The 25,883-nt window shown below is 35.6% G+C and overlaps 1 protein-coding gene across 1 annotated transcript in view; it reads left to right on the plus strand.

Annotated features, from left to right (window-relative positions):
- The window catches only part of HMMR (hyaluronan mediated motility receptor), a 41,655-nt gene that overhangs the window by 6,129 nt on the left and 9,643 nt on the right, over nucleotides 1-25,883 (plus strand). The window contains exons 4-15 of the mRNA XM_060634940.3: nucleotides 2,156-2,203; nucleotides 5,296-5,484; nucleotides 6,944-7,030; nucleotides 7,118-7,218; nucleotides 8,763-8,837; nucleotides 8,971-9,149; nucleotides 9,810-9,958; nucleotides 14,398-14,612; nucleotides 17,579-17,695; nucleotides 24,507-24,653; nucleotides 24,923-25,075; nucleotides 25,166-25,265. Coding sequence (XP_060490923.3) covers nucleotides 2,156-2,203; nucleotides 5,296-5,484; nucleotides 6,944-7,030; nucleotides 7,118-7,218; nucleotides 8,763-8,837; nucleotides 8,971-9,149; nucleotides 9,810-9,958; nucleotides 14,398-14,612; nucleotides 17,579-17,695; nucleotides 24,507-24,653; nucleotides 24,923-25,075; nucleotides 25,166-25,265 — 1,560 coding nt within the window. The remainder of the gene's footprint in view (nucleotides 1-2,155; nucleotides 2,204-5,295; nucleotides 5,485-6,943; nucleotides 7,031-7,117; nucleotides 7,219-8,762; nucleotides 8,838-8,970; nucleotides 9,150-9,809; nucleotides 9,959-14,397; nucleotides 14,613-17,578; nucleotides 17,696-24,506; nucleotides 24,654-24,922; nucleotides 25,076-25,165; nucleotides 25,266-25,883) is intronic.

The following is a 25,883-nucleotide window of genomic DNA, read 5'->3' on the forward strand; positions in this document are numbered from 1 at the left end:
AAACCACCCAGGTACCCCTAAAATTTTTACTTTTTAAATTAACTACCAAAAAAAATACATATGTGGTTTGTGATATATTTTTATTAGGCAGCACTAATACAGACAGTCTTTTCTTACACATTGATTCAAATAAATACACACACACACACACACACACACACACACACACACACAATGGAATATTAGCCATAAAAAAGAATGAAATCTTGCCATTTGCAATTACATAGATGGAGCTAGAGAATATAATGCTAAGCTAAATAAGTCAGAGAAAGACAGATACCATATGATTTCATTCATACATGGAATTTAAGAAACAAAAAAGAAAATGAGCAAAGGGAAAAAAAACAATCCCAGAAACAGACTCTTAATTATAGAGATCAAACTGATGGTTACCAGAGAGGAAGTGGGGGGGGGGGGAATGGGTGAAAGAGGAGATGGGAATAAGGATGCACGGGTTCTGATTAGCACCAGGTGATGTATGAAGTGTTGAATCACTATGTTGTACACCTGAAACTAATAGAACACTGTATGTTAACTGTACTGGAATTAAATTTTTTTAATAAAATAATATTTAAAAAGAAATTGATTTAAATCTCTTGACTTGAATTTCTTGAAGAAACAGTTCTGATATTTTGAATTAATTATGTAACTTTTAGAAAACTAAATTACATACAAGTTTGTGTAAAACCCCTAAATAATAGGCCTTCCTTGATAGAAAATTCCATCAGGTGGGAAATTAATAAATATGATAGTTGTGTAGCCCCCTCCCTCCCCAACTTAGAAGTACATAAAACAGGTTGCATTCAATATATTTATCCATTTTCTTCCATTTAACATGGGAAAGATAGATACTTGGTTTGGGGCCATTGTATCAGAAAGGCTGTTGGATATAAAAGACATAGACCAAAATTATATGTCTTATTTTGAATGAAGGCAATAATTAAATTAAAACCAGTTTTTACTGGGGCGCCTGGGTGGCTCAGTCAGTTAAGCGTCCAACTTCGTCTCAGGTCATGATCTCACGGTCCATGAGTTTGAGCCCTGCGTCGGGCTCTGTGCTGACAGCTCAGAGCCTGGAGCCTGCTTCAGATTCTGTGTCTCCCTCTCTCTCTGACCCTCCCCCGTTCATGCTCTGTCTCTCTCTGTCTCAAAAATAAATAAACATTAAAAAAAAAAAGTTTTTACTGGTGCGCCTGCGAGGCTCATTTGGTTAAGCATCCAATTCTCGGTGTTGGCTCAGATTACGATCTCGTGGTTTCATGATTTCGAGCCCCGCTATGGGCTCCACGCTGACAGTGCTGAGCCTGCTTGGGATTCTCTCTCTTCCTCTCTCTCTGCCCCTCCCTGGCTCATGCTCTCTGTGTCTCTCAAAAATAAATAAGTAGACTTAAAATTTTTTTTAAATCATCTTATACCATTTTAATTTTTATTTCTGTGTGTGTGTGTGTGTGTGTATATATATATATACACACACACACACACACATTTTTTTCCTCTTTGCGTATCAGAGTTTAAGTTGATTTTTCTTTGTAAGATTGTTTTCTTTCTGGGATAGCATAATTAAATATTCAAAATGTATTGCTGTTTAACATTAGAAAGAAAGTGCTCAGTAGCTTTATTCGTAAAGCACCACCTGTTCTTTTCCCTGGACTTATTAGGAAAAGCCTAATAATCTATGGGGGTGAAAACTTAAACCTGAAATATTTTAAGACTTAAAGAATCCATTCCTTCTTTTACCAGGTAAGTCTCCTACAAAATGTTTAATAGACTCAGTGGAATTTTTAAAATAAAAATTAACTGTTTGGGAGGCAGCTCCCCTCTACTTGCTAGATGGGATGCTGCCTGATGCATGAATCAATTAATAAAGTCAATTATGCCTGGCTGGCCCAGTCAACAGAACATGTGACTCTTAATCTTGGGATTATGAGTTTGAGCTCCACTTTGGGGGTAAAGTTTAAAAGAGGGAGAGGGAGAGGGAGAGGGAGAGGGAGAGGGAGAGGGAGAGGGAGAGGGGAAGGGGAAGAAAAGAAAAGAAAAGAAAGAAAAGAAAAAAGAATTTGAGCTCTTTAATCTTTTTAATAGCTAAAAATCAAATCTGGCTGTGATATTTGTGGTGCTTAAATTTGTTTATCTCTGTTCTTTGATTTTTAAATAGAAGGAGTCTCAAAAGAATGATAAAGATTTGAAGATACTAGAAAAAGAGGTAAGCAATGCTTTCAACTTAATTGAAAAATAAATGTGCTATAAAATACAGAGTGACTTAGAGTTAAGAGACAGGTATTCTGTTGCAGTTTGGGGAGTTGCATAGCAAGGCAGATAATCTGTCCAGACCAGTGCCTGCAAGGTAACTATTCCTTAGCTTCGTTAGATACTAAGTTTTGGAGCCTGGTGGTCAGTGTGGTATGCTGACAGTGTCAAGTTTATTAGGGGTAGATTCAAGATTACCCACTCTATGAAAAATTGATCACTAAAAATTAATATATTGCTATATTGCAATTATGTGTGTGTCAAATATTTACATTTACTCAGTGCACACTCTTCCTGTATGCTAATGTTTATGTTAAGACAGTGACTAGCTAGAGAATTTCTTAGCATGAAATCCTAGCAGGTTAGTTGAATTGTGAAAGAGTTGTGCTAATCTTACACATCCTCTGCTCTGTAAGTTATATATGCCTTATTTAAGGATAAAATGGAGCTGGAGGGTAAATCTGGAGCTATCCTGTCCAGTATGGTAGCCACTCACCATTTGAGACTTATTTAAATTAAGTAAAAGGACTCAATAGTTCAATTGCACTAGTCACATTTTAAATGCGCTGTAAGTACTCCAGTGAGTGGCTCCCATACTATACGGTACATTTCCACCATGGCAGAAGTCTCTACTGAGCAATGCTGACCTAAAGAGTCCACTTACTTCCCTAAGCAGGAGTAAGATGGTCACTACCAGTTTTGCTTCTCTAGCAGTCTTTCCATGTTTACATTGCTGACCAACTCTTTTTCTAGTGCACATATTCTTATGACATATTAAAACTTTCCAGTGATTACAGTTAAATGTTAGCTTAGGACCAAGAATACGTCAAGATAGCTTTGCAAATCTCTGCTCTGGTTGCTCTGATTCTTTTAGTATTTAATTATGTTGGCCATCATTTTATTGAGGATACATGCCTACAATGTAGGGGTTAATACTTAGAGAGGTGATAACTGAGTCTCAGATAACTGGTAAGTGAGTGGCAGTGCCAAGATTAGAACTGATAATTTGTATCAGTTTCTTAATCATTTAGAGTAGAAAGGTTTTTTTAAGTTTATTTATTTTTGAAAGGCGCAGAGAAAGAGAGAGAGAGAGAGAGAGAGAGAGAGAGAGAGAATCCTAAGCAGGCTCCACACTGCCAGTGAAGAGTTCTATGTGGGGCTCAATCTTGCAACCATGAGATCATTACCTGAGCCGAAATTAAGAGCCAGGTGCTTAACTGACTAACCCACCCAGGCACCATTAGAATAGAGATTTTTTTTTTCTTTTTTTTACAAATAGAGCTCTTTTTTATTTAAGCCCCATAGTGTTTGTTGTTTGTTTATTTAATTTGAATTAATTATCAATATTTAAAAGTAACATTTCATGTAAAACATTCAGATTTCTGGCTTATGTTGCAAAATCAGACGATCTGACGACACTGTTTCCACTTTCCACTACAGGGCAACAATATGCTAGGGCTTTGCAGGGCTGCCTCCTTTATACTCCACATTTGCTCCTCAGTCCTCACCTGGCTCTCTCTACTTATTTATATTGTCTGCTTGGCCACATAGGCATTTGAGTGTACAAACCCTTTTTTTGAAGCTTAAACTTCCTTAACTGCAAAAACCTGTAAAGATAATCTCGGTATTCTTTTTTCTAGTTTATAATATTTTGCTATAAATGTTGTTTATAAACCAATAATATAAGCGTAGAGAATCTTCTGGTAGGGAACCTTAAAGCTCATTCAATCGCTAGCATCTAGTTCATAGCCATATATATACATACGGTGTTTGATACATTTTTAGGTAAGCATTTTTGGCCTAAAATACTGAGATTAGTATCAACACAAAGTCAGTTAAGAAAGAGTAGGAAATACTTCATGTGACTTAATACAACTGTGCTGTTTCGATGCTTTTGTACCCAACAAATAATCTATTTTGGTAAATGTTTTATGTGCACTAGAAAAGAATGTATATGTACTTGTCGGTACAGTTTATATATGTCAGTTCAATATGTTTAAAAGTTTTGTACTGATATTTTTGTCTGTTTATTCTATTAGCTAGAGAAAGAGGTACTTTCTCATTTCCACCTCATACATACACCTATGTAATGTACACAATATACATTTTGCTTTGTATATTTTGAACTTAAAGTTGCACAACAAATTTGATTGTATCTTCCTCTTGAAATGACCTTTCCATTATAAAATTCCTTCTTTATCGCTAATAATACTTTCTGCCTTAAATGTCTACTTTGTATCATATTAATAAGGGCATCCCATCTTTCTTTTGTTTAATATTTACACGGTAGATCTTTCCTGACCCATTATTATGTCTTTCTATGTCCTTATATTTAAAGTGCAAATCTTGTAAATATCTGGGATCATTTTTGTTGAGCCTACACACTCCTTTAGTACCTTTTGTTCTGCAGGCTATTGGCAGATCCTCTCAGCTTTTCTTTTCTCGTAAGACATCATCATGTCACCTTCAAATTTAAAGGATATTTTCCTTGGGAACAGAATTTTAGATTGGTACTTTTCCCCTTATATTAAACAAGTCATTTCATTGTCTCCTGACTTCCACATTTTCTGTTGTCAGATAGGTGGTTTTGATTTTGGTTTTGGTTTTGATCTCACAATTGCAACAAGAGTGGTGGCTTACTGATCACTCCTATTGTAGTGCTTACTATATCCTACACAGAAGCCCCATTCTGCCTTCTTGAAATAAAAAAGATAGTTAGCATTTCAAGCTATAATTTGAGTTCATATAACTAGAACTAGAGAAAAGAACTCTTATAGGTAGAAATACCTTAAAAGTGAACAGTTTAATTATACCTGGAAGCTTACAACAATTAAAATCCTCTCTTCTTAAAATGCTTACAGATTTAAGTTCTTACAGATTTTTAAAACATATAAATATGAATGTTCAAACAGCTAGTGAAATCAGAATATTTAACAACATCATGTCACAAAGCTTTTTCTAGAATTTGAATGTTTTATTTTCAGTAGCATCTAGTTACATTGGCATTGTATTGGTAAATCATTCATTTATCACCTTGTTTCCGTCCAGATTCGTGTTCTCGTGCAGGAACGTGGTGCTCAGGATAAGCGGATCCAGGATCTGGAAGCCGAGTTAGAGAAGACAGAGGCTAAGCTAAATGCTGCAGTCAGGGAGAAAACATCTCTCTCTGCAAGTAATGCTTCACTAGAAAAACAGCTTATTGAATTAACCAGGACTAATGAGCTACTAAAATCAAAGGTATTTAAATCTCATGGTAATATTTACAACTGAATAAGTTATAAACATGTTGTAGGTTTTTTTTCTTATATCTTGAGAATTTTAGGCTCTAGTTTAGCCTTATTCCTTTACCAAATGTACCTTAAATGTTAAGCTGCTTCCAAGAAGAATTATCATTGTCTTTTTTATTATGGTATCTGACACATAAGAAATGATAAACAAGTTGCTTTTTGTTTTAATGTCTGACATTTTCTCACCCTCCTTCAAAGTCACTCCTAATAAATAAGGGCATTAATAAAACTTGTAGAATTTATGTCTAGAAGTCACTAGATCTTTCTCTGAAATAAATAATCACATGACAGCAGGCTTCCATTTCAAATCCTTTTGGGATTGAAGTGGGAAGTGAATAAATTTGTGGATTAAATGTGTTTAATAGATATTCTGTTTATTAATATTTTATTTAATATTAGTATTATTAATAATATTATGCTAATAGATATTAAAGGACATAACACGGTCATTTGCTTTTGTCAGAAGTAAAAGGAGGCTGTACGTCACTGTTCAGTTTAATAGCAATCATTTATTCAGAGCCTGTAATGTGTTGAGCTCTTTGAGTGAGGATGCGTATGAATCAAGCTTAGGGAAAAAAGCAGATTCCTGGGCCCCATCCAGGGAGATTCTGATTTAGTTGGCCTGGGATGAACTGTATAGTCTACATATTTCAAAATAGACTAGGCAGTTTAGATGCATTTTGTTAAGCAAGCACATATTACAAAATCCTCTCTGAGAAGCTTGTTTCAGAGGCTTGCAGTGGACTCTCCAGCATGTAGAGGTAGGTAACTACCCAAGGAGCTTTAAAATGTAAGCAGAAAAGGGTGCCTGGAAGGTTCACTTGGTGGTGCATGTAGCTCTTAATCTCAGGGTTGTGAGTTCAAGCCCCGTGAGTGAGTGTGTGTGTGTGTGTGTGTGTGTGTGTGTGTGTGTACAGATTAGTTAAAATAAAATCTTTAGCTGAGCCTGGATGGCTCAGTCGGTTAAGCATCTGACTTTGCTCAGGTCATGATCTCACAGTTTGTGAGTTCAAGCCCCACATCAGGCTCTGTGCTGACAGCTCACAGCCTGAAACCTTCTTTGGATTCTGTGTATCTGTCTCTCTCTGCCTCTCCCCTGCTTGTGCCATCTTTCTCTCTGTCTCTCAAAAATAATAAATGTTAAAAGAAATTTTTTTAAATAAAATAGAATCTTTAGAAAAAGTAAAATAAAAATAAATAAGCCAGAAAGTCACATTAATCAAAAAGAAGGACAAGAACAGTAGCAATATTACATAAAATCAGTAATCCTGGTGTGATCAAAGGCATTTTCTCTACCAGAATATGTTGTAGGTAAATAATAGTCCCAGTAATAATCAATATTTATGTGATTTTATATAAGATCTAACAGAAAATATATCTAAATGTTTTTATATGTTTCTTGTACTTAGTTTTCTGAAGATAGTAACCAGAAGACTATGAGAATTCTAAGCTTCGAATTAATGAAACTTAGAAACAAGAGAGAAACAAAGATAAGGGTGAGTGATACTTTTGGTGAGTTTGCTGTGTCTGGATCTGGGGACCTGAACAACTTCCACTTCCTAACACCTATTTTTGTTGTGTAGAGTATGATGGCTAAACAGGAAGGCATGGAGGTGAAGCTACAGGTCACTCAGAAGAATCTTGAGGAGTCTCAGGGGAAAATAGCACAACTGGAGGGGAAACTGTGAGTGCCTAAAAAGAAAGAGAAATTAAGTGTAACTGTTGATTTCCTTCTCTCACCTCTCTCTTGTTTACTGAGACTTAACCTTCCTCCATACTTCTCTCATTGCCTCCCTGCTTGCCTTATTTCTCTTCTTTAGCTGAGCCCTAATCACTCCCATTTAATGCTGAAAAGATGTATAAATGTATTACTTTTGTCCATCTTTTGTACAAATTATGAGGAAAGGCCTCCTCATCTTTGTAGTAGCATCATCTTATGGAGATGGTAGACCAAAACTGAGGAATATCGGTATAAGAAGCTGTGATTAATGTATAATCCTAGCCTTCCTTTTTATGATTGAGCTGTAACTTACCTACAAAAAATATATAGATCATAAGTATTCAGTTTGATGACTTTTGACAATTGTATACACCTCTGTAATCACCCTACAAACAAGACAGAGAATATTACCATCCTCTCAGAAAATTCCTTCCTGCCTCTTCCTGCTCCCCTGCTCTTCCCCATTATGAGGCCCCCAACCCGTGAAGCCACTTTCTGACTTCCATCATATAAATTAGTTTGGTCTTTGGAGGGTGGGGATGGGAGGTGTTTATCACAGTGTGTGTGTGTGTGTGTGTGTGTGTGTGTGTGTGTGTCTTCTTTTGTTTAACATAGTATTTTAAGATTCATCTATACTGTTGTATTATAATTTGTTCTCTATTTCTGAGTAGTATTCCACTATCTGAATATACCTCCATTTGTTTACTATTCCTCTGTTGATCATTGTTTGTGTTTCCAGTTTTCTGATAGTGTGAATAAGTCCGCTATGTATATCTTTTTGTGGACGTAAGTTTTTATTTCTCCTGAATGAACATCTAGGATTGCAATACATGGGTCATAGGGTAGTGTAGTATATGTGTAAATTATTAAAACAAACAAACCAACCAACCCAGAGTGGTTGTATGAGCCATTTTACAGTCCCACTTAGCAATGCGTGATAGGTGCAACTGTTCCACGTCTCCAAGGTTTGATATTGTCAGTCTGTTTGATTTCCACCTTTTAGTAGGTAGGAAATAGTATCTCATTTGTAATTTTGTTAGTCTAAGGCCGAGCTTCACTGTATGTGCTCACTGACCATTCATATATATCCTTTTGTAAGGTGTCTATTTAACTTTCTTGCTCATTTTTTAAATTGAGTTGTTTGGAGGAGGTAAACACCGAAGTAATTGCATAAAAATCAACCTAGAACAAAGGCTATTTTGTATGTGTGATGGTGGGGTGGGGACTGGGAAGGCTACAAGAAAGATTATTTCTAACACTTGGAGTGTTATAGGTGATAATTTTCATCATCGTGAAATTTATCAGAATTTATTTGGAAAGCTTTCTCACTTTAAAAAAAACCTTCAGTTTCCTATTTGCATATACTAAATTGTCAACTTAAGAGGTCACAGAAAATAAGAATTAAGGATTTGGAGTCTAGAGATAGCCTATCTGATACAGCAGTATCTGGTACAGATTAAACATTATGTGTGACTACTGTGAGTATTCGTATATGTAATTTTTTTCAGTGTTTCAATAGAGAAGGACAAGATTGATGAAAAATCCGAAACAGAAAAACTCTTAGAATACATCGAAGAAATTAGGTAATATTAATAGTAGTTTTAAATTGGACCTTATTTTGTTGAATAGTGATGAATACATCATTTTCATCCTTTTTAGTTTAATTTTCCCTGTGCCTAAATTATGTGCTCTTCAAAATAATTTGTTTTACTGTAGTTGTGCATCAGATCAAGTGGAAAAATACAAGCTAGATATTGCCCAGTTAGAAGAAAATTTGAAAGAGAAGAATTATGAAGTTTTAAGCCTTAAGCAATCTCTTGAGGAAAATGTTGCTATGCTTTCTAAACAAGTCGAAAACCTAAATGCTAAGTGTCAGCTGCTTGAAAAAGAAAAAGGTATGTAACATAAGTAACATGTACAGTATGTAAAGACTGTACTGCTGTATTAAAACAAACTTTTTTTTTTTTATTGTCAAGTTAGCTAACATACAGTGTAGTCTTGGCTTCAGGAGTAGATTCCCATGATTTATCACTTATATACAACACCCGGTGCTTGTCCCAACAAGTGCCCTCCTTAATGCCCATCACCCGTCTCCCCCACCCCTCCTTCAACCCCCGACTCCATCAACCCTCAGTTTGTTCTCTGTATTTAAGAGTTTTTTAAAAAATTGTGGAAATAACATTAAAATCCTATTCCCATATGAGAATGTTTGTCTTTTACAATGTTTGTTTTCTGTTTATTTCAATATATTGCTTGTCTTGATTGAAATATATACAGTGGTACATTTCTTGACTTCCTCATTGGGTGGCCATTTAAATTGAGAAGATATATATCAAACCAGGTTTGGAGGTTTTATTACATACCATAGGATATGCACTACATTTTGTAGTAAATGATACAAACTTCAGAATTATGTTTTGGCTTTATTTCTTTGGAAATACTTGGTCTGTATAACATGCTAACAGCAAAAAATGGGTATATGGAAATCCAGTCTCTCTAAATGCAATACATTCTCTAAATACATGTATCTAAATACAGCATTTTCATTTGTATAGAAGACCTCATCAACAGGGATAGAGAACGGGATGAAGCTCTGAATTCTGAAATGCAAAACTTAAAGGAGAAACTTATTCTTGAAAAGGAAGAACATGAAAAGGTACGACAAAAAGAACTGCAAAGTGATTCACTTCTGCAACAAGAGAAGGTAGTACACTACAATAAAAAAAAAAGCAAAAACTTTTGCTTGTTATATGTCATACATTTCCCTGTGTATCTGAAAACCTTTAAATTATATATGTCTTTCGATCCAACAATTCTATTTTTAAAGTCTTATCTTGAGGAAATAGTCGTGTATATGCTGTTAAGCCACACAAATGTTCATCACATTATTGATGATGTGAAAAAATTATAAGCAACTAATAAACCAAAATAAGAAAATTGTTTAAAAATATTTTCTGGCATAGGGGCACCTGGGTGGCTCAGTCGGTTAAGTGTCCGACTTCGGTTCAGGTCATGATCTCACAGTTCATGGGTTCAAGCCCTGCATCAGGGCTCTGGGCTGACGGCTCAGAACCTGGAGCCTGCTTCAGATTCTATGTCTCTCTTTCTCTGTGCCCCTCCACACTCATGCTCTCTCTGCCTCTCAAAAATAAAGAAACATAATAAAAAAAATTTTTTTTTAATATTTTCTGGCACATTCTTGTGTTAGATTACTACTTAGGCATTTACAGTTATGTTGTAAAATAGTGTCTAAATGCATGTGAAACAAAACTGAAAAATTTTTAAACCCAGATTACATAAAAAATATTTTATGTGAGAAGAAAGTTTATTAAAAAAATGAGCATAGCATGTAAATTTATCATTCTCAGTAGAAATTCAGATAATCTGTAAACACGAATACTCTACCTTAGTAATAATCAAAGAAATGGAAATAATTTTTTCCCCTTACAAGATTGGCACACATTAAAGCATTTGATAATAGGGGCACCTAGGTGGCTTAGTCATTTAAGTGTCTGATTTCACAGGTGGTGAGATTGAGCCCTTCATCAGGCTCTGTGCCGACAGTGTGGAGCCTGCTTGGGATTCTCTCTCTCCCTCTCTCTCTCTCTCTCTGCCCCTCCCCCACTCATGCACACTTGTGTGCACAGGCACACAGCTGTGCTTTCTATCTCAAAATAAATAAACATTTAAAATATTTGATAATACAGAACACATTAGTGAGAGTGGAGCAAACAGGTAAATGCACTGATGTGAAATATTATATTTTGGGCAACCTGCAACAACTGAAGGAATTAAATAGATCTATATATACTGGCTTGAAGATCTCAACTATTTTTAGGATTTTTTTAAATGTTCGTTACATACGTAGTATATATCATTTATATGTATGTATTTTTTAAGTGTATAAATGTGTAAAAAAGACTAGAAGGCATATATACCAAAACTAGTGGTTATCTCTACAATGAGGAAACTAGGATTGGGGTGTGGTATAGTCAGAAGCATTTTTCCACTTCATTTGTTTTTTGTTTTTTGTTATTTTTTGTCCCATCCAGTCCCACAACTGCAGTTACTGTTGGCAGACCTTTCAAATGTTTTCTTGTATCTTAATATTTAAGAGATGTGTCTCCTAAATGCATTGTTAGGAGTGTACAGGATGGAGAGAATGCTTATTTACATTGACCATTCTTTTTAAATTTTTTTTTAATGTTTATTTTTGAGAGAGAGAGAGAGAGGGAGAGGGAGACACAATCTGAAGCAGGCTCCTGGCTCTGAGCTGTCAAGACAGAGCCCAATGCGGGGCTTGAACTCACAAATCTGGAGATCATGACCTGAGCCAAAGCCAGACACTTAATAGACTGAGCCATCCAGGTGCCCCATATGTTGACCGTTCTTTTTAAAGGCAAAGGGCCCTGTTTTCTTTCATAGAGTGTTCCTGGGCACATCTACACTGGGTTTTGCTTTTGCTTTTTTATTGAGGTATAACTGACTTACAACATTATGTAAGTTTCAGGTGTATGACATAACAATTTAACATTTGTATATGTTGCAAACTTACTACCACAATAAGTCTAGTTAGCATCTATCACTATATAGAACTATAAATTTTTTTTCTTCTGAGGAGTGTTTAAGACTGTCTCAGCAACTTCCAAAGTGCAACACAGTACTGTTAACTATAGTCACCATGCTATAACACTCCATGACTGAAGTATTTTTTAACTGGAAGTTTGTACCTTTTGACTCTTTCACCCCATTTTACCCACCCCCACTTCTGGCAACCATCGGTCTGTTCTCTATGGCTGGGTTTTTGTTTGTTTCCAGATTCCACATATAAATAAGATCATATAATATTGTTCTTTCTTTGTCTGATTTATTCCACTTAATATAATACCCTCAGAGTCCATCCATAGCATCACAAATAACAAGATTTTCTTTTTTATAGCTGAAGAATAATCAATTTGTGTGTATATATACCACATTTTCTTTATTCATCCATCCATCAGTAGACATTTAAGTTTTTTCCATATCTTGACTACTGTAAATAATGCTGATATGAACATTGGGTGCATAATCTTTTCAAGTGTGTATTTTCATTTTCTTCAAATAAATACTTAGAACTGGAATTACTAGATTGTATGGCAATTCTGTATTTAATTTTTTGAGGACCATTCATGCTCTTTTCCATAGTGACTGTACCAATTGACATTCCCAGCAACAGTGCACAAGCGTTCCCTTTTCTCCACATCCTTGCCAACACTTACTATTGTCTTTTTTTTTTTTTCAAGTAATCTCTGTGCCCAATATGGGGTTCGAACTCAGACCCCAAGATCACGAGTTACATGCTCCACTGACTGAGCCAGCCAGGCATCCATATTTCTTGTCTTATTGATAATAGCCATTCTGGTATGAGGTGAATCTCATTATGGTTTTGATTTACATTTCCCTGTTGATTAGTGATGTTGAGCATCTTTTCACATACCTGTTGGCTATCTAGATGTTTGGAGAAATGCCTCTTTAGATCTGCTACCCAGTTTTTAATTAGAGTTGGGTTTTTTGCTTTTGAATTGTAAGAGTTCTTTATATATTTTGGTTATAACCCCTGTCTGCCCTATCTGATATATGATTTGCAAATACTTTCTCCCATGTAAGTAAGTTACGTTTTCATTTTCTTGATGGTTTCTTTTCCTGTGCAGAAGCTTTTTTTTTTTTTTTTTTTAACGTTTATTTATTTTTGGGAGAGACAGAGTGAACTGGGGAGAGGCAGAAAGAGGAGAGGGAGACACAGAATCCGAAGCAGTCTCTAGGCTCTGAGTTATCAGCACAGAGCCCAACATGGGGCTCGAACTCACGAGCTGTGAGATCATGACCTGAGCAGAAGTTGGATGCTTTAACTGACTCAGCCACCCAGGCGCCCCCAGAAACTTTTTAGTTTGATGTAGTCCCACTTGTTTATTTTTGCTTTTGTTTCCTTTGCTTTGGTGTTCTGTCCAAAAGATCATCACCAAGAACAATGTCAATAACCGTACTGCCTATGTTTTCTTCTAGGAGTTTTATGGTTTCAGGTCTTACATTTAATACATTTTTATTTAATTTTTGTGAATGGTATTAAGGTAGTAGTGCACTTTCATTCTTTTGTTTGTGGTTTTCCAGTTTTACCAGTACCATTCATTGAAGAAACTGTTCTTTCCCCTTTGTATATTTTTGACTCCTTTATCATAAATTAGTATGTGTGGGCTTGTTTCTATGCTCTATTCTGTTCTAGTGATCAATGTGTCTGTTAGTATGCCATCACCATACTATTTTGAGTAACATAGTTTGAAATCAGGGAGTATGATACCTCCAACTTTGTTCTTCTTTCTCAAGAGCACTTTGGCTATTCAGGGTCTTTTGTGCTTCCATACGAATTTTATCTTATTCCATTGTTCTATATCTGTGAAAATTCCCATTTTGATAGGGATTGCACTGAATCTATAGATCACTGTGGTTGCATGGGTATTTTAGCAATATTAATTTTTTCAATTCATGAGCACAGAATCTCTCCATTTATTTGTGTCTTCACTTTATTTTAATGTTAGAACTTTTTCCCAGTATTGATATATTTGTGCATTGTATAACTTTATTTTTTAAATGTTTATTTTGAGACAGAGGGCGGAGGAGAGAGAGAATCCCAAACAGGCTCTGTGCTGTCAGCACAGAGCCCATTGTGGGGCTTGAACTCACAAACTATGAGGTCATGACCTGAGCTGAACATTTAACAGACTGAACCACCCAGGTGCCCCTGTATATTATATAACTTTAAAATATATTTACGTACTGTCAAAATCATAGTACACTTTTTCTGTGGTATCCTCTGAGAAAAATATGCTAAAAGTCAGTTGTAGAATATAATTTTAGTTTTATAAGAAGTGTGTGAGTGTGTGTTGCATAGTAAAACTGAAAAAACATTTACCACATTGTTAACAAGGTGCAGAATATAATCAATGACAAGATGCAGGTGATATCCGTATTTTTCAAAGGTTTTTTTTTTTTTTGAGGCTCTTGAATTTAGTATTCATACTTTACTTTCTGTACTTCTTTTTTTTTGTCATTAGTAAAAATCTCTTGATGCCATTTCATATTATTTTGGTGGTTTCTATTTGGATGTAGGAGTTGTCCTCCAGTCTTCAACAGAAGCTAGGTTCTTTTCAAGAGGAAATGATGAAAGAAAGAGATCTCTTTGAGGAAGAATTAAAGCAAACACTGGAAGAACTAGATAAATTACAGCAAAAGGAGGAACAAGCTGAAAGGCTGATTACACAATTGGAAGAGGAAACAAAATCTAGAGCTGAGGAACTGAAACTCCTAGAAGAAAAGCTGAAAGGGTTGGTATCAATAAGATCTCATGTCTCATATGACTTCAGATGTTAAAATGTGCTTTCCAGTACATTCTCTTAGCAATCTCACTTCAGTCAAGGTTGGAATTCTTTTACAAGTAAGGAGTAGACACAGAGAGGTAAAGTATACCTATAGAGGGGCACCTGGGTGACTCAGTTGGTTAAGCATCTGACTCTTGATTCCAGCTCACGTCGCAATCTCATGGTTTGTGAGATTGAGCCTGGCATCGAACTCTGCACTGACATCACAGAGTCTCCTTGGGATTCTCTCTGTCCCTCCCCTCACCTCTCTAAATATAAATAAATAAAACTCAAAAAAAGTATACCCAAAGAATATGCATACAAACAAGTATGACAGCCAAAATCAGAAGCTGTGCCCTTTCTTTTTTTTTTTTTTTTTTTAAATGTTCACTTACTTTTGAGAGAGAAAAACAGCATGAGTTGGGGAGGGGCAAAGAGAGAGGGAAACACAGAACCCGAAGCAGGCTCAGGCTCTGAGCTGTTAGCATGGAGCCCGACGGGGTTCGAACACACAAACCATGAGATCGTGACCTGAGCTGAAGTCGGATGCTTAACCAACTGAGCTACCCAGGTGCCCCTGCCCTTTCTTTTTTTTTTTTTTAGGCAAGAGGTTTAATTTAAAAGGCTGTTAATAAACAAACTCAAAATTTGGGGTTTCTTTACTGCTGTTACGTTGTCTAAAATTGTTGGACATCAGCATTATAGCAATAACAGATTTAGAAAAAAGGCTAAGAATCTCACCCTTTAATAAGAAACATTTCCATTTTTTCCCTGTGTGTACATCAGTTTACATAGCATAAGCATAAGTTATACCTTTAATTACCTTTTCTAAGGGAGCACAAATACTCAGAAGTAGCAATGAAAACAAAATGAGAAAAAAAAAACAACCGAACCTGGGCAACATTCAAAAATAAGAAATTTAAGAGATCTTGGGCTTTTTTTTCTTTCTTTCTTTCTTTCTTTCTTTCTTTCTTCCTTCCTTCCTTCCTTCCTTCCTTCCTTCCTTTCTTTCTTTCTTTTTATTTTAAAGTAAGCTCTATGCCCAACATGGGGCTTGAACTCACCACCCCAACATCAAGAGTTGCACGCTGTACCAAGTAAGCCAGCCAGGTGCCCCTCAGGCTTTTCTTTTATTGCTATTTCCGTATTACTTTCATCACATTGTGCATCCTTCTCCACTACATTTATTTAGGTTAAAATACCAAGTGGATTCTTGAGTTCAAACTGTATCTACAATAATTAACATTATTTGACTCCTTAAGATTTCATTACTAAAAATATTTCTAGCAAGGAACCAAGAACTGTACATGAGTCTACAGGACTGTAGTATATCTCACAACTGTGTATCTGTCTCCTGTTGGATACTTTTGTTAAAATCCTTTTTTTTTTTTCTTGTTTTCTTGTGGTGGTAAGTGATAAAAAGGACACAAATGTTTTTTATATGCCTGCTTTTGCCGGGAGAAGTACCAGAGTATTCTTAGGGAATTGTTCTATACTGGAACCATTCTCAGGGAGCAGGCACTTTAAGAAACTGAGTAGATGACATCAGTTTCAGGGAGGAAAGAAAGTTGAGACAATCATTTATTCAACTCAAGGAATTCAGTGCAAAGGTCAGGAGATAAGGATTTTATTGCTGGATCTGTTAACCAGCTGTGTGATTCTAAGCAAGACAATTCTAATTTCTTTAATTTACTATTTCATCAGATATAAAATAAAGGGATTTTAATAACGCGATCTCTAAGGTCCCTTCCAACCTGAAATCTTAGGCATAAGAGAAAAAATAAGAAAATTGGAAATGATTTCTCTGTGGGGCAGGGAAGAGAATATTTTTATTATAAAGCCTTTAGTACTATGTGATTGCTTTGAGCTGTTGGTGTGTGTATTTTTTAATCCCATGCTCATTACAGAAGGAATTTGATTAGTTCCATTTATTTTATCTGTGTCCAACTTAGCCTATAAGCAAATAAAGCTTCTTATTTATAGTTCTTAGTTCTATATGTTCTTTAAAAGGTCTCTTACAAGCTCATGTGCATATCTCAAAATTTTTCTCACTATTTTGGTAATATGTAATGTTAATATTTCAAAAACTTTCTGAGGTTTGTAATATATATGAATAAAGATGACTTAAAAGCTATTTTGTCTATGTAAGTAATCCACCAAATAAGTTATTGAATATTTTTTAATAACAATTTCATATATGGATTACTGAAATAATCAAAATAAATCTACATAGTCCTAAGGGCACTTGCGTGGCTTAGTCAGTTAAGAGTCCAACTTCGGCTCAGGTCATGATCTCACGGTTCATGGGTTTGAGTCCCACATCAGGCTCTGTGTTGATGGTTCAGAGCCTTGAGCCTGCTTCAAATTCTGTGTCTCCCTCTCTCTCTGACCCTCCCCTGCTCGCACTCTATCTCTCTCGCTCAAAAATAAATAAACGTTAAAAGAAATTTTTTTTAATTTAAATCTACATAGTGCTATCAACTCTTTTTTCAAAGAAATACCAAGTGTAGTTAAAGAGTGTTTCTTAAATGCAGAGACACTTTATTCAGTGAGCCAGCTTTTTAGCTGGTAATTTGGCTGCTGCCATTAAGATTGTGTTTTAGAGTCTTTTTACCCTACCTTCTTCTAAAAAAAAAATGTTTAAACTACCTACATACGTGCATATAGTGTCAAAAGATAAATTTAGAAATGAGTAAATTAGGATGAAAATGAAAGTAAAATAAGGGCAGGAAGGATAAGATGAAGCCAGAAGAGAAGTTAGTACATAAATAAACATGCTATTAGAAGCAGGTCATAAAGTTAGATCTGAACAGTCCAGTAGTTTATGCAGATACAGACATTGGACACATGATTCACAGTGCCAAAGGTAAATACTGTCCGCTTTCATAGAATATAATTTGTAATTAGCCTTTTATCTTTTAATTGTTCCTTAGGAAAGAAGCTGAACTAGAGAAAAGTAATGCTGCTCACGCTCAAGCCACCCTGCTTTTACAGGAAAGGTATCAGAGTACAGTGCAAAACCTTGGAGATGTTACTGCTCAATTTGAAAGGTATTTTTATTGGGAGCCTACACTCTCAAATGTGATATGAGTAGGGAGGGGTGCTTATCTAGAAAAATCTGAAAAAACAATCACACAGATAGTTGGTATTACTGTAGATTCCATAATGACCAACCATAAATGGGCATTCAGGGTTACCTGGTAATCTTATGTATAGGAATTTCCTTTCCTGCCATCCACTTCAAGTTTCATGAACTCTCAATCCTTTGGCCCTTCTGTCTTACTCTCCTGACACCATTATTTTCCTCATGAAGAATTCTAAAGCTTTTATCTCATTACCCTGCCTGTAAACACACCTGCCTTTATGCTCATCCTATCTTCCCACCTGTTACAGGAGAAGTGACTTTATATTTCACTTATCCTTTACAGCCTTTCTACTGGATTTTTTCCTATCTGTATTAAAACATATTAATGTTCACTTATCTTTGAAATACATAAATTCAGAGTGCCTGGGTGGCTCAGTCAGTTAAGCATCCGACTCAATTTTGGCTTAGGTCATCACCCCATGGTCTTGAGATTAAGCCCTGTATGGGGCTCCGTGCTTAGCGTGGAGGATGGAGCCTGCTTGGAATTGTCTCCCTCCCTCTCCCTCTGCCCCTCCCTCACTTGCATACACATGCACACTCTCTCTTTATCTTTTTCTCTCAAAATATAAAAATAAATTTAGAAAAAAAAACTTAAAAAAAAATAATTAAGTAAAATATGTAAATTTTATTAACTCCTTTGACAGCTCCCCCCAACTTCCTCCTGCACTATCCAGCAATACCTCTCACTCCCAACACCCTTTTTTAATCCAAAATTCTACTCATCTTTATAGCTCATCTAAATAGAAGATTCTCAGGGCGCTGGGTGGTTCAGTCGGTTAAGTGGCCAACTTCGGCTCAGGTCATAATCTCACAGTCCGTGAGTTCGAGCCCCGCGTCGGGCTCTGTGCTGACAGCTCAGAGCCTGGAGCCTGCTTCAGATTCTGTGTCTCCCTCTCTCTCTGGCCCTCCCTCATTCATGCTCTGTCTCTCTCTGTGTCAAAAATAAACATTAAAAATAATAATAATAATTTAAAAAAATAAATAAATAAATAGAAGATTCTCTATACCTACTGTATCCACTTCCTCACTTCCTATATCATCTACTTATTATTTTCCCTTTAAAAAAAGTTTATTTGTGAGGGAACTATACATTGCAGAGGAGAGTTTAAGAAATGTATATGCATCTCACACCAAGAGAGTATTAATATGAACATTTTTGTTATATTACTTTAGACCATTTCAGAAGGTCTCTTTTTCTTGTGTCTATCTTAATATATTTAAGAAATACAAAATATAAACAACAGTTACATAAATTATAAAGCATAAAGATAAAATCAACATGTATGAGCCCATAAAAGACAACCAAACCAGTAAGTCAAAAGATTCAACAACTCGGTATCTATGTAGGAGTTCCTCCACCATCTGCATGCTTTCCACCAACGGAAACACCATCTCAGAGCCTCCATTTATAATTGCCTCACTTTTTTCTATATATAATTTTACAACATGTATATCCATACAAATAATATTTTATGTAATACTACTTTTGTGCTGAACTTGAACTTGGCCAAAAAATTACGTCATGGTGCATGTCATTTCCTGGGACTTGTCTTTTTTATTCTGCAATATGTAGGTTTCTAGAATTGAATCACATTGTTGACTGAGGTTATAGTTTGTTCCTAGTGGCTGCTGTAACGTGTTCGATTTTATTAGTATATCACAATTTACCCATTCTCACTTTGGACTTTCGAGTTGTTTTCCTTTTTTTGTTGCTTCTTTCATCATAAGTGTACTCTATAATCCCAATCCCCTATTTTCCCCATACCCTCCCACCAACTTACCCTCTAGTAACTCATCAGTTTGTTCTCTATAGTTAAGAATCTGTTTCTTGCTTTGTCTTGTTTATTTATTCATTTATTTACTTTTGCTTGTTTGTTTCTTAAATTGCACATGTGAGATCGTATAGTATTCGTGTACAAGTATTTTTTGACTACTACACTTAGCGTTACACTCTAGTTCTATCCATGTTGCTGCAAATAGCAAGATATCATTCTTTTTTCTGGCTGAATAATATTCCTGTGTGTGTGTGTGTGTGTGTGTGTGTGTGTGTGTGTGTGTGTAGATATATACACACCACATCTTCTGTATTCATTCATCTGTGGACAGTTAGCCTGCTTCCATAATTTGGCTGTTGTAAATAAAGCTACAATAAACATAGGGGTGCTTGTATCCCTTTGAATGAGTATTTTTATATATTGGGGGTAAATTCCCAGTAGTGTGAACTGGGTCATGGGGTAGTTCTATTTATAATTTTTTGAGGAACCCCCATACTTTTTTCCACAGTGGCTACACCAGTTTGCAAACTCCGCCAACAGTGCAAAAGGATTCCTTTTTCTCATATCCTCACAATACTTGTTATTTCTTGTGTTATTTTTATATTAGCCATTCTGACAAGTGTGAGGTGATATCTCACTGTAGTTTTGACTTGCGTTTCTCTGATAATGAGTGATGTTGAGCATGTATCTGTTGGCCATCTGGATATCTTTGGGGAAATGTCTGTTCATGTCTTCTGCTCATTTTTTTAATTAGACTATTTGGTTTTTGGATATTGAGTTGTATCAGTCCTTTATATATTTTGGATACTAACCCTTCATCAGATACGTAATTTGCAAATAGCATCTACCATTCAGTAAGCTGCCTTTTAGTTTTGTTAACTGTTGCCTTCACTCGAAGTGCCAAAACTTTTCATTCTTACATAGTCCCAATCATTTATTTTTGCTTTTATTTCCCTTGCCTCAGGAGACATACCTAGAAAAATGTTGCTATAATCAATGTCAGAGATTAATGCTGTGCTCTCTTCAAGGATTTTTATTGTTTCAGGTCTCACATTTAGGTCTTTAATCCATTTTGAATTTATTTTTGTGTATGGTGAAAGAAAGTGGCCCAGTTTCATTCTTTTTCATATAGCTATCCAGTTTTCTCAACACCATTTGTTGAAGAGATTGTCTTTCTCCTACTGTGTATTCATTCTTCCCTTGTCAAAGGTTAATTGACCATATAATTGTGGGCTTATTTCTGGGTTTTCTATTCTGTTCCGTTAATCTATGTGTCTGTATTTTTATGCCAATACCATATACTGTTTTAATTACTGGCACTTTGTGATATAACTTGAAATCTGCAATTGTGATACCTCAAGTGTTTTTTTTTTCTTTTTCAAGATTGCTTTGGCTATTCGAGGTCTTTTGTGGTTACATACAAATTTTAGGATTGTTAGTGCTAGTTCTATGAAAAATGCTGTTGGTATTTAGATAGGGATTGCTTTAAATCTGTAGATTGCTTCAGGTAGTATAGACATTTTAACAATATTTGTTCTTCCAAACTGTGAGCATGAAATGTCTTTCCATTTCTTCGCATTGTCTTGAATTTCTTTCATCAGTGTTTTATAGTTTTCAGAGTACAGGTCTTTCACCTCTTTGGTTAAGTTCATTCCTAGATATTTTATTGTTTTTGGTGCAGTTGTAAATGGTAGTTTTCTTAATTTTTGCTGCTTCATTATTAGTATATAGGAATGCAACAGATTTCTATACGTTGACTTTGTATCCTGTAACTTTACTAAAAATTTATTTATTCATTTATCAATTCTACTAGTTTTGTTGGTGGAGTCTTTAGAGTTTTCTATATATAGTGTCATGTCATCTGCAAATAGAGTTTTACTTCTCCTTAAGCAATTTGGATGCCTTTCACTTCTTTTTTGTTGTCAATTGCTGTAGCTAGGACTTTTTCCAGTCCTGTGTTGAATAAAAATGGTGAGAGTGAATATCCTTGTCTTGTTCCTGACCTTAAGGGAAAAGCTCTCAGTTTTTCACTATTGAGTATGATGTGATGTTAGCTGTGGGTTTTTCATAGATGGCCTTTATTATGTTGAGGTATGCTCCCTCTAGACATATTTTGCAGAGGGTTTTTATCATGAATGGATGTTGTACTTTGCCAGATATTTTTTCTGCATCTACTGAAATGATCATATGATTGTCATCCTTTTTCTTACTGATGTGATGTATCACACTGATTGTTTTGTGAATATTGAACCACCCTTGCATCCTGGGAATAAATCTTACTTGATTGTAGTGTAAGACTTTTTTAATGTATTGTTGGATTCAGTTTGCTAAAATTTTTGGAGGATTTTTGCATCCATATTTATAAGAGATACTGGCCTGTAGTTCCCTCCCTTCTTCTCTCTCCCTCTCCCTCTTTCTCCCTCTTTGTTTTTTTGTTTTGTTTTGGGGTTTTTTTTGGTGTCTTTATCTGGTTTTGGTATCAGGGTGATACTGGCCTCACAGAATGAATTTGGAAGTTATTCGTCCTCTTATAAGTTTAATTACTGAAAAGAGTAGGTATTAACTCTTCTTTAAATGTTTGGTAGATTCTTTTGTTACTATTAATAGTATTTTTACTAATATTCTTGTAGTCTCCTAGTATACTTGAATAAGAATTACTCTAAAACCATACATTTATGACTGCTCAACTTTAAAATTTAATGCCAAATTGCTTTACAAAACAATTTGTACACTCTACACTCTCACTAGCGTTGTACGAGTAACCATTGATCTACTTCCTCTCCACAGCTTGTTAGATTTCTTCAATTTTGCCAGTGTACTTAGTATAAAATGGCTTTTTTCCTGGAGATAATCCGCCTTCCCTTTTCTGTAAAAAGCTTATATATAAAAAATTATAAAAAAACTTTCTATCCCAAAAGGTATTAACTTATTTTTTTAAGCTTCATTTTTCCATCTAGAATGAATTTCTGAGTGCAGTAAAACTGGGATCAAATTTATTTTTGTTTTTCCATATGGAGAACATATTGCTTAATGCCCATTCATTGAATGGTACTTTCTTTCCCCAATGATCTTTTTTTTTTTGAAACTAAATACATTTTAATAGAAAACAAAATACGAAGTGACTCTTATCAGAAAACAGAAATTTTTAGTCCTTTTTTGATGAATTCAAACTTGCTTTATCTTCAAAGCACAGTTGTATATGCGTGCATATGTACTTAATGATTTGTTCTCAAACTGTTCATTATACTGCTATTGCAAGCAGGAGGTGGGAGCAAACGATCACAGGAGAAAAGGACACTGAGAAAGCCACCCATCTGAATAGATGGGCATTTGGAAATTTAACATTTTCTAATTCTATCTTTGGACTTATTGCTTCAATTTATTTTCATTTCTTTACCACAATCCTTTCAGGGGAGAGAACTATTCACAGAAGTGCAGCCGCAAGGAGACTCTTCTTCTCCTACCATCCTGTGAAAGCCCAGGACTTGTTCAAACAAATCCACACACTCACTTCTAGAAACATGTCAGCCAGAGTGACCAGTCCATCACCCAGAAATTTTCCCTTTCTCCCAAAACACTGTGCTACCAAATTCTCTGAATTCCCTGAACCTCAAGATTCCAAATACCACAGCCAGTGATATAATGTATTATGACATATATATCATATATTATGCTTTAGTGCTGTTTTCAACCTTGTGAAGGGATTTCCCTTCCTGCTACTTTGAGAAATAGTACCTTAGGTTTCTAGCCTCTGTGACTTCACTCACCATCAGTATGCCAATAGTATTAAAATTCATTTCTTCAAACCAGGTCTTTCCTTTGAGCTTTATACCCATATATCCAGCTGCCCACTTGACGTCTCCAAGCAGATATCTCACTACCGTGTAATATTAACCTGTCTAAAACAACTTGTGATTTCCCTTCTCTCTCTTTCTACCTCTCCCTCATTCTTTTTTATTTCAGTCAGTGGCATCTTAATCTTCCCATCTTCTCTTTCTGTAAATCTTAGAGTCATCTTTAATCACTTTCTCTCCCTTTCTCCCAATATCCAGCGTGTTTAGTGAAATTCATATTTTGCCTTCAAAAGAGATTTCACATCTTTCGACTGCTAAGTTCTTTTTTTTTTTTTTTTTTTTAACATTTTTATTTATTTTTGAGACAGAGAGAGACAGAGCATGAACGGGGGAGGGTCAGAGAGAGGGAGACACAGAATCTGAAACAGGCTCCAGGCTCTGAGCTGTCAGCACAGAGCCCGATGCGGGGCTCGAACTCACGGACCGCGAGATCATGACCTGAGCCGAAGTCGGCCGCTTAACCGACTGAGCCACCCAGGCGCCCCTCGACTGCTAAGTTCTTAATCTAACCCTCCTTTTCACTCACCAGGACTGATGTGCACCATGGTGATTACTGGCCCATGACTTTAGCATCTGCGCCGGCCGCCCTTATTCGGTAGACTCCAATCTCGTGTCTTAATGCAGTGTCCTACCTGCCTCAGAACACATATGCATCTTTTCCTTCTGAAATACTTTTCCTTAAATCCTTAGATAACTTTTCTTTGTCCATCACATCAGTTTAACTATAAATTCCCTAGAAAGGCCTTTTCTGAATCACCAAAGAAAGTATGTTCCCGATTTGCAGTTTAAGGTTTTCTAAAGTTTTCTTCATAACATATACCACAAATTTAATTATACATATTATTTCCCATTTTTTTGCCAAGGCCTGGAGAGGAATTTCCATATCTTACCATAAGACCATAACTCTGTGACCATATTTGCAGGGATCATAAATTTGTTCATTTTGGAGTAATTTTCATGTTAAGTATACTTCATATACATAGTAGGCACTTGTTTTTTTTTTTTTTTTTCTGAATGAACAGCATATGCCATATAAGCTCCTTAGTACCTCAGAACACTATATTGTTTTAATTTTCTTTTTACTTAGTTATAAAGCATTAACAGCTAATGAAATAGAAGATCTTAAGCTGAAGAACTCAGCACTTCAGGAAAAAGTGGCCAGTGCCGAGAAAAGTGCAGAGGACGTTCAACATCAGATATTGGCAACTGAGAGCGCAAATCAAGAATATGCAAGGTATGTGGGAAAAATAAAACCTACCCATACTTGTAGCCTTAGAACTGTTAAGACAATTTAATGTTGAAAGCCAGCTAAGAAGTGATCCAGGGAATTATAGCTTTGGGTGATCTTCAATTACAAAGTAAGAATTTGCACAGTTAAGAGGGTACAATTCTTGAAGAGTTCCTTGAGTTGTGTTTTTCATTTGTTTTTTCAGTAAAAGAAAGGGGGGAAAGTTACTAAATGGCTATAAAATGTTTAGTGGACTCTCCTCTCTCAAACCCAAGGATGCTTCTAGATCTGCAGACCAAATCAGCACTTAAAGAAGCAGAAATTAAAGAAATCACAGTCTCTTCTCTTAAAACAATAACTGATTTGCGGAACCAACTCAAGCAACAAGGTGAAGAGTTTAGGAAACAACTGGAAGAGGAAGAAGCAAGGTAATCTAGGTTTAGAACTGGACTGCCACATAACCTCAGTTATTTCTTCTAGCACACTATGTTTTTTAATTTCATTTTTTTCCCTTACAGAAAAGCTGGAAAAGAAAACACAGTGGCAGAATTAACTGAGGAAATGAATAAGTGGCATCTCCTTTATGAAGAACTGTATAATAAAACAAAACCTTTCCAGGTTTGTCAGGACCACACTCACTTGTGTTTGGTTTAGGCGCTTTGTTCCCTGTCACAGTCACAACAGTGACCTGATTTTACTGAAAGATCATTTTGCTGTGCATTTCCAGTGCCGATTTAACTCCCTATTAAAGGGGACTTTACATTTTTTAAAATTATTCTGCAGACATTTTTTATGCCACTTTCTATAGGCTAAGAACTACCTTGTCATAAGAGACTTAACATTAATAGTTTAGAAGGCTCTCCTGATAGAAATTTTTGATAATGAATCTATGTAAATTTTTGATGCTTATTTTGTTACAATCTTGCTCAGTGTTTCTCAAATTAATAAACTGATCTTCAAAAAGGATAAAGGCTAATCTTCACCCTTAAAAAGAGTGGGAGGGCAGTATTGGTTATAACGTGATGATGCAGATGATATACAGAGTAGGCTGGCTCCTGGCCTTTCCATGGGTTTCTCCCTACTTTAATGACCTTTGAAATGAAATACACAAAAGTTTTTTTGAAAGAGCCAGAATTTATGGAGAACCTGAGAATATGTCAGCATGATCTGTTTTCGTCCATTGTTTTTTATGTTCTTGTACTTGAATTTCCTTGTAGTTTCTTTTTTCCTCTGTAG

The sequence above is a fragment of the Panthera onca genome, chromosome A1 (genome assembly GCF_046562875.1).
Source record: "Panthera onca isolate mPanOnc1 chromosome A1, mPanOnc1 haplotype 2, whole genome shotgun sequence".
NCBI lineage: Eukaryota > Metazoa > Chordata > Mammalia > Carnivora > Felidae > Panthera > Panthera onca.